This window comes from Lucilia cuprina, chromosome 6 (assembly GCF_022045245.1).
Source record: "Lucilia cuprina isolate Lc7/37 chromosome 6, ASM2204524v1, whole genome shotgun sequence".
In the NCBI taxonomy this organism is placed as follows: domain Eukaryota; kingdom Metazoa; phylum Arthropoda; class Insecta; order Diptera; family Calliphoridae; genus Lucilia; species Lucilia cuprina.
In genome coordinates, this window is record NC_060954.1 from 52,548,261 (window position 1) to 52,564,558 (window position 16,298).

General features: G+C 29.9%; 2 protein-coding genes across 3 annotated transcripts in view; both read left to right on the top strand.

Annotated features, from left to right (window-relative positions):
• The first annotated feature begins 626 nt into the window (after positions 1–626).
• Positions 627–1,196, top strand: LOC111679637 (proline-rich extensin-like protein EPR1). The gene has a single exon (XM_023441221.2). It carries the CDS (start codon positions 627–629, stop codon positions 1,194–1,196), a length of 570 nt encoding a protein of 189 aa, XP_023296989.2.
• A 1,564-nt stretch (positions 1,197–2,760) lies between these two features.
• The window catches only part of LOC111679609 (ion transport peptide), a 77,503-nt gene continuing 63,965 nt past the window's right edge, over positions 2,761–16,298 (top strand). Inside the window, exon 1 of one of the 2 annotated variants that reach the window (XM_046953793.1) lies at positions 2,761–2,894. In XM_046953793.1, the coding sequence (XP_046809749.1) occupies positions 2,892–2,894 (3 nt within the window). In that variant the 5' untranslated portion in view covers positions 2,761–2,891. Of the gene's footprint in view, positions 2,895–9,548; positions 9,801–16,298 lie in introns of those variants that run through there. The other variant, XM_046953792.1, reaches the window with a different exon arrangement.

Below are 16,298 nucleotides of genomic sequence, written 5' to 3' on the forward strand. Positions count from 1 at the left end.
TAAGTGTATTCTTTCGAATCTGATGGACTATCAACGTAACATGTTTGTAAATTTCCAAGATTTGTTTGTTTTTTAAGTGACAATGTTGAAATCGATCGATTTCATATTATTATCGCAGAGAAGGGTGAAAGTCGTTATGTCTTAATCTTTGTTCATAGATCTAACACATATGATAACATTTCGTATAGAATGGTGAATTACTCAATAAAAAAATTACTTTTATTATTAGAAATTATTATTAAACTACATCAGCAAACGTGATTTAAAAGTGTTATATTTAGAAACAGTTATTATCATTGATTTTTCACTCTTAGAAATAACTCATCTTTGATAATTGTATCTAATATTTATTTATTCACGTTTTTACGGCTTATTTAGAATGTTATTCCCAAAATAGTTTGTGATAAGTAAAAAACTTAAAAAATGCAACTTATTAAGAAATTGCACATAATATATACAACAAATTATTGTAATAATTAGACAATTATCGGATATCAATTGAATAAACAATTCTGAATAAAAGATAATACCTGAAATTTTACAAATATAAAAGCTAAATGAGTTGATTTATACAAGTCAGTTTTGAACGGGATTTAGAAAGCGATACATCAACTACCTCTACAGATATGTATATGGATTACATTAAAAACTTGAAAGTGCTTCTTTTATTCATCGCATATACTTGCGCGTCACCGACGTTTAGGAAGAAAGGTGGTCAGACCCATCCTGTGTATGTTCAACAACAGCCTACATATGTTGAAGCGGCACCTGTACATCCTGCACCCCAAGTTGTTTACCAGCCAGTACCAGCACAGCCTCCTCCAAGACAGATCATAGTACACCCTATACAAGTACAACCTGTGCATCCACCACCAATGCCAATACAACCTGTGCATCCTCCACCAATGCCAATACAACCACCTCCAAAACAAATTATCATACAACCAATAAGAGTTCAACCTGTTCGACCCCCACCAACCCAAATTATTATACAACCAGTTAGAGTACAACCAGCACATCCACCTCCAAGACCTGTTCATCCACCACCAAGACCAGTACATCCACCACCTAGGCCAGTGCATCCACCACCACAACCAGTCCATCCACAACCACAACCGGTCCATCCTCAGCCAGTTATTGTAAAACCGATTATTTTAAAACCTGTATTTGTTAAACCTGGAAAGCATCACCATTAACATTATAAATAAATATTTAAGTTTAATGTTTATGGTATTGCGTTATTTGAAGATCTACAGACGAGTTTAAGTTTTTCATAAACAAGTCGTTTTTGATGGAAAATATAAGTGGAAGCAGATTTTCACTAGTTTTTCAATTTCTCAAAGTGATCGCAGATCTTCACAATTTTCTATAGACTAGACTATAGACTAGACTATAGACTAGACTATAGACTAGACTATAGACTAGACTATAGACTAGACTATAGACTAGACTATAGACTAGACTATAGACTAGACTATAGACTAGACTATAGACTAGACTATAGACTAGACTATAGACTAGACTATAGACTAGACTATAGACTAGACTATAGACTAGACTATAGACTCGACTATAGACTAGACTATAGACTAGACTATAGACTAGACTATAGTCTAGACTATAGTCTAGACTATAGACTAGACAATAGACTAGACTATAGACTAGAATCTAACTTCGACGAATTCCTGACAGTGCCTGACAAAGTGCTAAAGAGTTTACTGTCCTCTAAACATGATCTCCATTCGTCTGAATCTGCACAGCAATTTTTGTTTAGATGTGTAAAACACAAGTGTGTCCACTCAGAATACGTACCAACATACTAACATAAGACTGGCTTATTTTGAGGAGATTTCTCGTCTTATTCTCATCAGGGTCACCCCATAGGATCTTTGAGGTTCTACCCACAGTTTCATTATTGTACTAAGTATACACTGGATTATGACTATATTTTTCATATAAAAACCGATTTTAGCTAGAAAACATGAATAATCACAAATTTTTCAATTGGGACGTTATTGAAGAATCTACAACCGATTTTAGGTTTCATATATAAACAAATTACTTTAAAATTTTCCTAAAATTGCTACAAAAAGTATTTGTATTATAAATTAATAGTAAATATATATGTATGTATGGATATTACTAATGACAGAATTAGGTTACGCTTACAAGTACCACAGTACGTATACTTTATATTGAATTAAGACATAAAACAGCAGCAAATTCACATAACGAAATGTCAAACAATTGCAATTCTGTCAATTGTTAATGCATATGGCTAAATGAAGTACAAATGAAACTTTTCAAAGTAAAATTCTAATTCAGATGATTAGAGACAAACATCTTTAGTATTAACCCATTCAAAAAAAATATCAACCCTTATGAAATAAGCGTAACAATAATTGCATACTTTTAGGTATAGTACGAGTATATATTATTATCAGTATCATCATCACCATCGGCAAGCATTGATGATAATCACATTAACAACAACTAATGATAATAATCTATGTTTGTTGAACATTGTCTAAGGAAAAAAAAGGATATTTATTTTAACATTTTCATTCGAATATTTTCATAATCATATCATATTGTTTGGCTGACTGTTTTATCGCCAATTTTGTAAATAACAAAACAAATGTATTCTTTTGATAGGGTTATTACTGTTATTATGTATTGTTGAATTTCGTTTGTTCAAAACTTGCGCTGTTTTAATATTGTTTCTTTTACTTTTTTCAGCTCATGATAGTATAAATATTAGAACAAATTCTTAGGAACTATCATAACGTTATCAGCTCTCGCAGAGAACTTAGCCAGCTTCCAACGTAGGACAACAACTTTTTAAAGTTTCTGTGTTTTAATCAGTTTGAATACAACTAATCTCAACAAAAATGGTAAGTTAAAAAGTTTTTAATATTTTTTTTTGTAATATCAGCAAAATTAACATTTTATCTTGAAAAAAAGAAAAATAAAATATAAAATAAAAATATTTTAAATTTGTAAAGTTTATAAAATAAGAATTAAACTGGAAGTAAATCAGTTTCAGTTGTGTTCTAGTTCAGTTCTAGTTCAGTTCTAGTTCAGTTCTAGTTCTAGTTCAGTTCTAGTTCAGTTCTAATTCAGTTCTAGTTCAGTTCTAGTTCAGTTCTAGTTCAGTTCTAGTTCAGTTCTAGTTCAGTTCTAGTTCAGTTCTAGTTCAGTTCTAGTTCAGTTCTAGTTCAGTTCTAGTTCAGTTCTAGTTCAGTTCTAGTTCAGTTCTAGTTCAGTTCTAGTTCAGTTCTAGTTCAGTTCTAGTTCAGTTCTAGTTCAGTTCTAGTTCAGTTCTAGTTCAGTTCTAGTTCAGTTCTAATTCAGTTATAGTTCAGTTCTAGTTCAGTTCTAGTTCAGTTCTAATTCAGTTCTAATTCAGTTCTAGTTCAGTTCTAGTTCAGTTCTAATTCAGTTCTAGTTCAGTTCTAGTCCAGTTCACCTTAATTTATAAAGGACTAAATTAGCATTTGTCATAATTGTTAAATAGACAATTTTTCCAACATTACAACTTTTCACTTAATTAAACTTAATTTTTTTAGTAAATTATCTTTCGCATGTTTAAAATAAATCTGTCACCATGTTCCATTTATTATAGGGTGTTGAAATTTATTACAAATAGTACAGTTATTGTCCCCTTTTTAAATTCAGGTACATACTTTAAAAAGTAGCACACATAAAAATTATTTAGATCACTTTAATACACATGGATATTTCGTACATATTCAATTTCAATTTAAAGATCATAAGTGTGTCATATAAAATTTATAAATTTTCTTTTAAATATTTGACAATTAGATCAACACAAACTCTTGCCACAGAGTAAATGATATTATTTAGGTGATTTTATTAAGATTATTATTTTACTTAAAACAGATCACTAACATTACTTACAGATGATTGTATGAATTTTATAAATATATTTATGTGTACATATGTACATGTAAATATATATATTTGTAATTTTGTACTTTATACATAAAAATCTCAATGTAAACCACATTTTTGAAGCAATTAAATACAAAAATTGTGGTTACAACTATTCAACAAGATTGTTGCCATTAGAGCAATTGTTTGTTAGTAGCAATTGTACGAGAGTACCTACTTGCAATTTGCAATTGAAGTGATAGACCAAAGACGACGATTTGTATAGAGTTTAATGTAATAAAAAGCTTTAGTTTAAACTAAATCTAGATTTGGCTGCTTGGTTGGTCGGTCGCCTGTTTGTTTGATACACATGTACGAATTACAATCACAAACTAGTCATTCTAATATGTTGCCATGAGGTGTTTAAAAAATGTTGCACATACTACATATTGGTGTCTATATAGTTTTTTTTATTGTGATACTATTTTTAGACACAAACTTTCATTTTACTAGTGCGGTTATTTATTAGTTATTTGTAGTTATTTTTTGTTTTCAATTATTGTGATTGTATGAATGTACTTCTCTAGTCGTATCTATGAATGTACAATTATGTTTAAATGTACATACGGCGGGAGAATTTTGTAATTTTATCTTTAAGTGATTTTTGTAGTAGTTGTTGTTTGTTGCCTTTGTTTCGCTACTAATCAATGTAATTAAATTACAATTTATGATTTGGCATAAAAAATATGTTAAAATTTTTTAAAATCGTGTAGAAAAACATAATAAAATGTATAACATACATGTAAATTTGAAAAAATACTCATGTTTTTTAACAAAAATTTGCTTCCTTTTGTGCAGCTGGGTCTATAAAAATAGCATTCTTTTTAAAAAGCAATACTACTTTCAGTTCTAGTTCAGTTCTAGTTCAGTTCTAGTTCAGTTCTAGTTCAGTTCTAGTTCAGTTCTAGTTCAGTTCTAGTTCAGTTCTAGTTCAGTTCTAGTTCAGTTCTAGTTCAGTTCTAGTTCAGTTCTAGTTCAGTTCCAGTTCAGTTCTAGTTCAGTTCCAGTTCAGTTCTAATTCAGTTCTAGTTCAGTTCTAATTCAGTTCTAGTTCAGTTCTAGTTCAGTTCTAATTCAGTTCTAGTTCACTTACAGTATACTTCTAGTTCAGTTTTATGTTAGAACTATTTTATTTGAATTTCAGTTCCAGTTCGCTTAAAGTTCAGTATGTCTAAGTCGCCTATGTTTGCCATGACAAATGTTTCTTGTAAAATGCTACATTTTTCAACTTTTATTTAACTCTATTATTATTAAATGTATTTACATATAAAAATTGGTTTTAAATTATAACAGCATTCCTTTTCGCTTGTTAATTTTGTTGTTGTTTTAATTTCATTCACTTGATTTTTTCTTATACTCTTACATACCAAGTGTAATCATGCAAATTTAAAAGCGTCTAAATGTCTGTTAATACAATTCCGTAAATATTATAAGTAATTTATTCAATACACTCGCCTTGCCCTGACCAGCTCGTGCTTCGTAAAAATTATTTATTATATTTAACACTTTGATTATATTTATTATGATATCACTTGACATGATCTGATTTAATATACTCGTATTACTTTCAATGGTTCTAAATCGAATCACACAAATAAATAACTTTTGTGTAAACATGTGTTGTATTTATTTTAATATTTTATTCAATAGAAATAAATACATCTTAAGCTTTATTTGAAATTATAAACAATTATACATTTGTTTCTATATAGAGGGTATTTTATAAAGATCAATCAGTTCTTAGCCGATAAACTTGAGAACTACTAAGTGTTAAAACTTTGTAATCTGCTGAACCTAACTCAGGTTGATCACTATGGACTTTTGTTTTTTTAAATATAAGTTTTTATGGATTTCAAATTCAGTATGTAATTATTAAAAATATTAACTCGTTTTTTTAAGACACTATAAAATTGCATTTAAAATGTTTTCACAAACAATGGAATATTTTCATACATTTCTGTCTGTCTGTCCGTCCGTCTGTCTGTCTCTGTTTTTCTTCTCAAACCAATAGAAATTTATTAGTGAAAATTAAAATAAGTTTGGAATATCAATTATTTTATACATTTAGTAACACTAGACAAGTACTATTGCAATTACTATGGCAGGAATTATTACAATGAATTGAAAGTGGTGGGGTGTAGAAGGTAGATCTTAATAAATTGAATTTTATTTCACGTACTTGTTGTATGCCAAATGAAATCATGTTGAAAATAAATATATAAAAACACAAAACAAATAGTAAATGTTTTCTACTTGTAAATTATATTAATTACAATAAATGTGACTAATAAAAAGTTGTTGTTTTCTTTAAATAAATAATTAAAATATTTTAATTTTTATTATTCCAATCAATAAGTAATAACAATAATAACATTATTATTATTATTAAGATATTGTTTTCAAACAGCAACTACCGGGTAAAATAAAACATATATTGTAAATAATTAACATATTTGTTAATGTTTTCATTTAGATTGAGACATTAGTAAATGTAACTGAAATGTCTAAAGAAAATTCTTTATGTTAAAGTTTTCTTTTGTTTTAAACTATTTAAAGGAAATATCTTATTGTTAAACAAATTAAGATATATTAAAAGTGTTTCTGTGAATTTTTAAATTTTCCTATCATGAACAATATTTAAATCTAAGCGATTTCTAAGTAATACATACACATATAATACAAACATTAGTTTAAAGAAGTTCAAGTTAATATGCAGTTTCTAGCTTTTAATAGTCCAGTTACGTTCTAGTTCAGTTCTAGTTCAGTTCTGGTTCAGTTATAGTTCAGTTCTAGTTCACTTCCAGTTTAGTTCTAGTTCAGTTCTAGTTCAGTTCTAGTTCAGTTCTAGTTCAGTTCTAGTTCAGTTCTAGTTCAGTTCTAGTTCAGTTCTAGTTCAGTTCTAGTTCAGTTCTAGTTCAGTTCTAGTTCAGTTCTAGTTCTGTTCTAGTTCTGTTCTGTTCTAGTTCTGTTCTAGTTCAGTTCTAGTTCAGTTCTAGTTCAGTTCTAATTCCGGTCTAGTTCTGTTCTAGCTCAGTTCAAATTCAGTTTTAGTTCAGCTCTTTCGATGTAGGGCATTAAAAAGATTTGTTTTCCACCAACTGTTTATGCCGCTCTTTACACATTTTTACGCTGTATATAAATTTGCCACTTCGGACCATCTGATTGCCCATCAAACATTTGTTACCTAATGCAATATAAACCATTAGAACCATGATTTGAGATCAAGAACAAATCATGTCAAACTTGGATATCATGTTCTAAAGTAAAGCGTATTTCAGTTAGATCATTCATTGAAACAAAAAGTAAGGTAAAATTTCCTTATATCTTGATAAATTGAAACCTTTGGTTTTATTTAATTAAGGGCATTACCTCTCATACAAATTATTCTTTGCGCTTTGTGTTGTCATAATGGTTCGTCTTTTGTCAGGAGTGTATTCTTTGTGAGAGTGTATTCTTTGTAAGCGAGAGCGATAACTGTCATTACTGTACAGTGTCTTAGTAAACTGAAGAGTAGACACTAAACAAACTTAAGCAAATATTTTCATTGATACCTTTGGATTAATTTTCTGACAGTCCCTCATAAGACAAACAAAATAACTAATTACTGTACAGTGTCTTAGTAATCTGAAGAGTAGACACTAAACAAACTTAAGCAAATATTTTCATTGATACCTTTGGATTAACTTTCTGACAGTCCCTCATAAGACAAACAAAATAACTAGTCATGTGGGTAGTCGATAATTGTGGCAACTATAAGTTGTACGTTAAGTAGGATATTACGGGACAGTTGGGCCGAACTGCTGGGGCATTATTTCATAAAATTGTTTATAAAGACACAAACCATGTGTAATACTTTCGCCATGCAATTGAAAGTCGCGCATTTTTAATTTAGATTATATTACAATCTATTTGTAAACTAAATGTTTACTGGGTGAAGACTGTGGGAATGTATGTGTATGTGTGCGTTTGCTGAACAAACATAATTACAATTATCTCTGCGTTTAAATTGACTATGTGTTCTGTAAATGCATGCATATATTGTCCTCTCTTCAATTTTATTTTTTCTTTAAATATGAGTAGAGATTAACGGTGTGTATGGGTTCCCCCTCACTGTATGTGAGATTCATTTTGTTATTTTTGGGGGTTATTAAGGGGGATCATCTCCAGCAAATATCGCTACTCTCATGCACCAATACAGACGCACACATACACACATTACATTACAACACGCACTTATGGGGCGAGTGCTAACCCATAACTGTTTTTTGTGTTTTTTTGTTTGTTTGTTTGTCAGACATTTTCCATTCAAAACGGTGGCGGCACATAGAACTCAACTGAAACGGCGTTAAAATAAAAGTATTTTCCAAAATTACAAAAAAAAAAAAATAAAATTAGTTTAATTTTTCAGTTGAGTGTTTTATTATTTGTGTTGCTATAATAGTATTTCTGTGTTTCTTTTGTTGCATTCATTTGGTGATCGTGTGTTATCCTATGTTACGGTATGTGCATAGAGAACTGTAATTTCGTATTTACTTGTTGCTTTTTAATTGCGAGTAATTAATGAGAAAGAGAAAGAGAGAGTTAATTTTTGTGTAATGTGATTAAACTTCAGTTGAAATTTGTGGCTCAATATAAAACGTTTCTCGTACGTAAGAATTCGAAAAAGAAAAATTTAAATAAAAACCTAAAAATATTCATTCCATTCATACAATTGCTGAGTAATCGTTTTTTTTTTCATAATATAAAAACGTTGTTGTTTTTTTATAATTTTTTTTTTTTTCTTACGGAAATCATTATGTTTAAACACAAAAAAATGAATTGAAATCGCGTAATTATATTATGCAGACGAAGAAAAAATTTGTTTTGTAATTAAAATAGTAAAAAAATCTATTTAAAAAAAAACACAGAAAGCAACAACAACAACAAAAAATTTAAAAAATAAATAATTTAGTGTTTTTTTAATGGTAAAAGATCAGATTTGATCGTGTGAAAATAATTTGAAAAAAGTGTCTATTTAATACTCAATAAACAGTGTGTCACCCTTTGATAAAAACAACAACAACATCAACAACAAAAATGTCACTTTAATAATTTACATTGAAATTGAAATAATTTACTCGTCTCTACTTCGTCCGCCTGGTACCGACTGTTACACATACTCTACATAATCCAACAAAACTAACAACAACAACAACTATACGCATAAAATTTCCTTTTTATTCTATAAGCTATCTATCTCTCTCTCTCTCTCTTTTTATCTCTATCACTTTACCTCCCTGCATTTTTTCGTTATTAAACGAAAAATTATGAAAATGTTCATGATTATGATGAAACAGTTATTTAAAATAATGCTTTCGTCATTAATATTACTCAACAGCATTATAAGTTTAACACAAAGTTAATAAAAAAATATATAAAATAACTTATAACTATAGAAATCAACTTGATGTCTTCATTGTGCTATTGTGTTTATAAAGATTTAACAAAAATTCATACAAAATGGAGATTAATATATCAGTTTTACTACAAATGCAACAGATAATAACTGAAAGTTAAACATAAAATCTATATATATATATATATAAATAAATTCTTTAACAAAGTTTTGTAAAAACTTTATAAATCTAAATATATATTTGCATAAAAAATAAGTGGAAAAAAATTCCACAATTTCACAAAAGTTTATCAGTTGAAAAGTAAGAAAAAAAGAATAACAAGAAAAGTTGTATTTTCTTATCATTAATATAATACAACAAACACATCACAGGGTATAAAATATAAAGACACTACCGTTTCTAAATGTAGAGTAGTGGGACTTCGTCATATGCTTTCTAGGAATGTTTAAGGTAAGCAAGTTTTTAGTTATAAAATCAAACCTTTTTAACTTAAAGATCTTAATCAATTTCACCATAAAGCTTAGTTCATATCTATCAAATATTTGACGAAAATTACGTGACAGTTAAAAAACAACAGCTGATCTCACCTTTTTAGAATGTTTTCATTTCAAAATTTGTTTTAGGTTTTATTGAGGTTTCGATCGATTTTGAGGGCCAGAATTTGTTGACATAGTTTTTTTTCTAGTTCAGTTCTAGTTCAATTCTAGTTCAGTTCTAGTTCAGTTCTAGTTCAGTTTTAGTTCAGTTCTAGTTCAGTTCTAGTTCAGTTCTAGTTCAGTTCTAGTTCAGTTCTAGTTCAGTTCTAGTTCAGTTCTAGTTCAGTTCTAGTTCAGTTCTAGTTCAGTTCTAGTTCAGTTCTAGTTCAGTTCTAGTTCAGTTCTAGTTCAGTTCTAGTTCAGTTCTAGTTCAGTTCGAGTTCGGTTCTAGTTCAGTTCTAGTTCTAGTTCAGTTTTAGTTCAGTTCTAGTTCAGTTATATTTCTCTGCGGAGAAGCCTCACTCTAAAAGACAGTAGAAGGTCTTACCTAGAGTGTACTAAAGCTATATAATCTATATAGTAAAACCTTTAATAATCTATGATCGTTATATTTAAGCGATATTTAAGGTCATGACGCTGCTGACTCTCTCTGCTTTTTGCCCTTGTTCTTGTGATAATAACACAACATATAATCTCCGTAGACACTCTTCTGGAGGGTTTAACTAACTTTAAGTCAGAGTAGAAATAAAAATTTCATTGTCATTGACTTCCAACATTTAGTCCCCTCTTTTGATCTGTTCTGTTAAGTTGTCATCAGCATCGGAAACTTATCCCAGACTATTAACCTATACAATTCCGTCTATCAGAATTAATCAACGAAATCTGAAGGCCATTGACTTCCGACATATAGCCCCCACAGTCTCTCTTCTATGGCATCGGAAACTTATAGAACATCAGCATCGGAAGCTTATAGAACAAAATGCGAGGGCCATCGACTCCCTTAATATCATATACGATTTGAGTTCTGATTAAACATCAAGTTAAATTACGTCGTATTACCATGATAAGTGCGATTCTCCAAAGCAACATAACTATAACAAAGTAAATTTTAACACTTTCTATATCTAAAGAATCTTTCCGATAGGATAAATAGTTCATAACAACTCTCTTCATAGTTCTGGACAACTCCCTCGACAAATGTCCGCAACACGTCTACCATTTGCCAGTTAACATTATAAAGTGAACTATAAGTTATTAGCCTCTAGTTGTCAATTAGTTTGGTTAAATATCGGGTACCCATATTTGAGGGTATAACATCATAATCGGTCATCACTTTCTAAACATGTTAACTCTGATGTATTGAAGATGTGAAAATATCTCCTATGAGGTACATACATATACTATTAGTATATAGGATCGATTTGAATGATCTATCATTAAAGAGTGGCGTTATATATTGACTGATCTTCGCACATTCTAAACGGCTGAATCTAGGATCATGATCACTCCTATCGGCAATCATCATTTAACTGTTTCCTTTTCACTTTTTTCGTTCACTGGCTTTTTTGTCGTGGAAAAAAATGTTGTGAAATTTGTTGATGGAATTATGTAAACATTAAACAGCTGTTGCATACAAAATCAACTATTGTGAATGAATTGTTTACAACAAGTTCACGACAGCAATTTTCTCTTCAATTTCAAAGGAACAAAATTTTCACTTTTATTGACGATAGGGGTGGGATATTTTGATAGTTAATATGTTTTTTGTATCCTAGATCTACTGAGCGATATTTATGCGACCTTTGATCGCAAAGACCTCAATTCCCAATATATCATAGGAAACATGTTTTAAGCAAACATTTGTTTGTTTGTGGTTTTCGCCAGAAAAAAGAAGTAGTGATCATACGCATACCGTTAATTTTTTAACAATATCATTCGAATTCAAGGTAATCGTTGACAATTGTCGCCAGATTCTTTAACGAATGCGGAATCAATAGTTTATATTCACTATATAATACCTGTGTATATTTACAATGTCTGCTTGTTGTTGTTGTTGCTGTAAATTAAAATTACATCCAACAATGACAATTCAAATATTTGCACTTCATCTGGTAGACATAAAATTCTTTCAATGTGTGTGTGTGTGTGTGTTTACAGTGTTATTTTTAGTTTGAATTTTTTTCCTTTCTTTCTTTAGATTTTGGTTTTTCTTTCTTTTCTTTATTTTTGCATTTAGTAAATATTTAATTTTGTATATTTTTTTTATTTAACTTTCATTCATTCGCAAATATAAATAAGCAACGCATTTTTTGTTTGTTGTTTTATTATTATGCACCATAATGATGATAATGATCATTAACATTTTCTCTACATAAAAAAAGATCACTTGATCACTTATTTTTTGTATTTCTCTGAGTGAATGCAGCAGCAACATCGTTGTCGTCATCCTCATCATCATTATGAATTTTTTTCTACCTTTTTACATAAAAGTTCGTCAACTTGTTGTTCCAATGCTGAGCAAAGTATAACTCTGAGTAAGTTGTGTTTAGTAAGATCATTCCAGTCCACACAGCTTAGTGCGTTTGTCATTTATTTCTGGTCATTGTTGTATTTTATTTATCTTCTTTTTTTTTGTTGTATTAATATTATTTGTTTATTTTATTATTTGTATATATATTTTTTTTAATTTTTATTTGCCCCCAATAAAGGTTATTAACATTGAAATAATTTGTTTGTTTGATAACATACAAATATTTATTTATAATTTTTTTTTCTTAAATATATTATTTATACTCCAAAAAATATAATGTTTATTTATATTTAGTTGTTTAAACTATTTAATAAACATTTCCAATTCCCATTGTGAGAATTGTTACAAGGTCATATTTTGTTGTTATTTATTACAAAATTACAATAAAAATCTGTATTTTTTTTTGAGAATAAATTGATTGAATAATTTTTACAATTTTATTGGTTAATAACATAACAAAAGAATATTTTAATGTAAATTTTGTTAAATTTATTAATACTTCCTAAAAATAGATTTTGAACAAAAAAAAACTTTATTTCTTTCAAAAAAGTATTAACTGACATCTAATCAAATCATTATTTCACTTTTCTACTTCTGAAATGGTAATCTTATCTTAATGTGAACGTTAATTGGTTATTGGGGTAGTCCCCTGTCAGCTATATATCAAGTAGAGTCGATAGGACTTTGTTTTGGCAAGAACTTACCCGACGTACTAACCAGTTATTTACATTGTAAAAAGATCTAAGGTTGTACTAGATCCACCCTGAAACATTAAGTTATCCAAATGGACCTATGAATGAAAACTCATATAACTCACCACCGTTTGATATTATTTAGTTAATAAGGAATCTATCTAATCTTGACTGCTAGTACAGAAAATTTCTTCATTTTCTTACTTTTCTTATTTCTCCTTCATTGAAGGAGAACCGGCAAAATTTATATATCCAGCTTTATAAGGTGTTGCTGGGGGTAGACCCGATGAATTTGGGTCATTCCGGTACGTAGAAGTGTTTTTAATTATGCTGCTCTAGTGTGGTTAACTTCGTTCAGTTATACCTGGAAGAGAAACATTTAAAGGAGCGTAACAGGAACATCACCTGCACGAGGAAACGAAGGTCCACGCAGGTTCCACGCCAAGGAACACAATGTCGTGTTGACTAAACAGTTCATCTTGGGATGTCATCGCAGGAGTCATTCCAATTTTAAGATCACACAGTTGGATGATCTTCCCAAAGGCATGCCAGGAAAGAGAGAAAACATATGCAGATATTTGCAGGATCCACTGGATCCATCCTTGTATATGGTAGCTTTGAATAACATTCATAGAGGCGTCATAACATCCAAGGTCGCAGGATTTTGCATAAATGTCGTACTTGGAGTTTCATCCACCATCCATAGCAGACAAGAATAGTTCTCGAACAACTAAGATTGAAATGGAGCAATAGGCTTCTACGTATAGACCGTGTGACCACATTTTCTGCATGTGGTCAGGGTTATGATACCCATTTCTGGACCTACCCCAACCCCAGATAGTCCATAGACTAGCCAATAACTAAGTCCATCGACTAGTCAATAACATAGTTCATAGACTAGTCGAATTACCTAGTTCATAGACTACTCAATAAGCTAGTCCAAAGAGTCTTATTCATAAACTTTTACAAAGGCTTATAAAAAATACAAAATTTGTTCTATAAACCTTTGATAAATGTTTATGAATAAGGAAGTAGGTCTCAAACTATCTATAGCCCAGTCCATAGATTTGTCAATAGACATAATCAATAGGCTCGTTAATATCTAGATAAAATACGAGTTCATAGACTAGTCAATGGTCTATTTACTTGTTAATATAGTAGACCATAGAGTTGCCAATAACCTAGTCCATAAACTAGTCAATATTTTTGTCTCGATAGTCTAGCCCATAGACTAGTCAATAGACTAATAATTCATAATTAGACTAGTCCAAAAATTAACCTATTACTAGTCAATAACCTAGCCCATAGACTAATCTCTAATCAATATACTAGACCTTAGACGTAGTCCGCCGAGTTGTCAATAAACTAGTCCACAGACTTGTTAATAGAATAGTCCATAGACTTGTCGATAGACTACACCATAAACTTGTTAATATACTACACCGTAGACTAGGCAATAGACTAGTCAATATATTGACTTTTAACTAAAATCACTTTAACGATTACATACAAAATTCGATCGAAATGATCTTTTTAAACAAACGATGCAAACGATCTTTTTAAACATATAAAATTTCCCATTCCTGATACATGAAATTTTTCTCTAAAAATTCAAAAGTTCGTTATATATTATCACTCATTTTCCGAAATGATTTACAAATTATCTGATACTCTAGCAAAATGCTCATAATTTCCGTTTCCGATATTAAACGTATTAAATCAACTGACAACAAATGTGCGTAATGATCAGACAAAACGATCTCTTTCAACATCATTATAGACAATTTTGTAAAAAAAAAATAAAATGTGGAATAATTTTATTATAATGAGAGCGTTCAAATTTGTGTATTATGATAAGACTTCAAAGCCGACCATATCTTAAGGCGGCAAGGTAACACTTTAAAACTATTGGCTGCGGCCTTAAATGCTGTGGCATTTAGTGGACTAAAATGATTGATACCCATAATTTTAGAAAATTTTATGAAAATGTTTAACTAATGCTATATATACACGGTTGTTAGATCTTACAATGTTGACAGTAAAATGTTAGTTCAGACGATTATTAGACATTTTCTGAAAAATTCATTTATGAGCTGAGACTGTGTTCGACTGACAAGTGTAGAGGCAGTCTAAAATATTATGGTAAAGCTAAGTAGATAATGATTATTTAAACAATTTACAACACAGACATTTTGTAGACTTTATGACGACAACACACATTAAATCAACAACTCAATTCAATAGTGAAAATGAAAACAAATCATATTTATTTGCATTAAAATTTAGAATAATTTATTTGGTATTTTTTTATAGAGAAAAGAAAAATGAAAGTAGTAAATAACAAATATAATCTTTGAGAAAAATTTGAACTGTTAAGTTGGGATATAAAAATCCGATAAAGTTTTTGGGTGGAATATTGTTCTATGGGTTTTTATAATTTATTCCCACCTCTCAAAGTATTTAATTTCAAGGGTGAAGATATTTTTGGTTAATTATTTATATTTATTATATTTATTATGGAAGTAGAATGTCGAAGAGCTTTATGTGGACCTCTGCCGTATTGACCTTATTTCCCGGTGATCTTTTTTAACCACTGACTAAGCTTTTGTGACGACTCTGACCACCGACTTCCGAGATGTCAAATATCACTTTTCACACTATTGAATCGGTAACCGCACCTAGAGACGTAATCGGTAGACCTAAAAAGGATTCCATCAAAAAAGATTTTGATTTTTACTTACAGAGAACACATCTGGCATGAACAGAGTTTTCTCTGAACATACCTGGACAAGGAAAGAAAATTCAAACCTGTTTACTTTCCCTTTATCCGAGACAATCATAGACGAATAACACACAAAAGACTCTAGCTATACATACGGATGAGATCCGTATATACATACTGCTCTGCAAAAACTTGGTAATGACTTGCAGTTGTTACCACTTACCTACTAACACACTTTTCATTAACTACTACATATCGTTCTGGTTATATATAAGTACTTTAATAACGTCTTTTTAATAATGTGTTATATAAAAACTTTCAAATTCATTAGACAGCTACCTGCTTTAAGATATAGAAGCTGTATACGTTTTTTACACAATTTACTGATTTTTCTAATTACTTGTAAGCAATTGTGATAAGTACTTGTCTCCAATTACATCACACTGTTAAAATAATGTCTTAAAATGTTATTGCTTAAGTAATTTTAGTTTAGTCCCACAGTTACTTCTCTGTAGGATATCTGTTGGC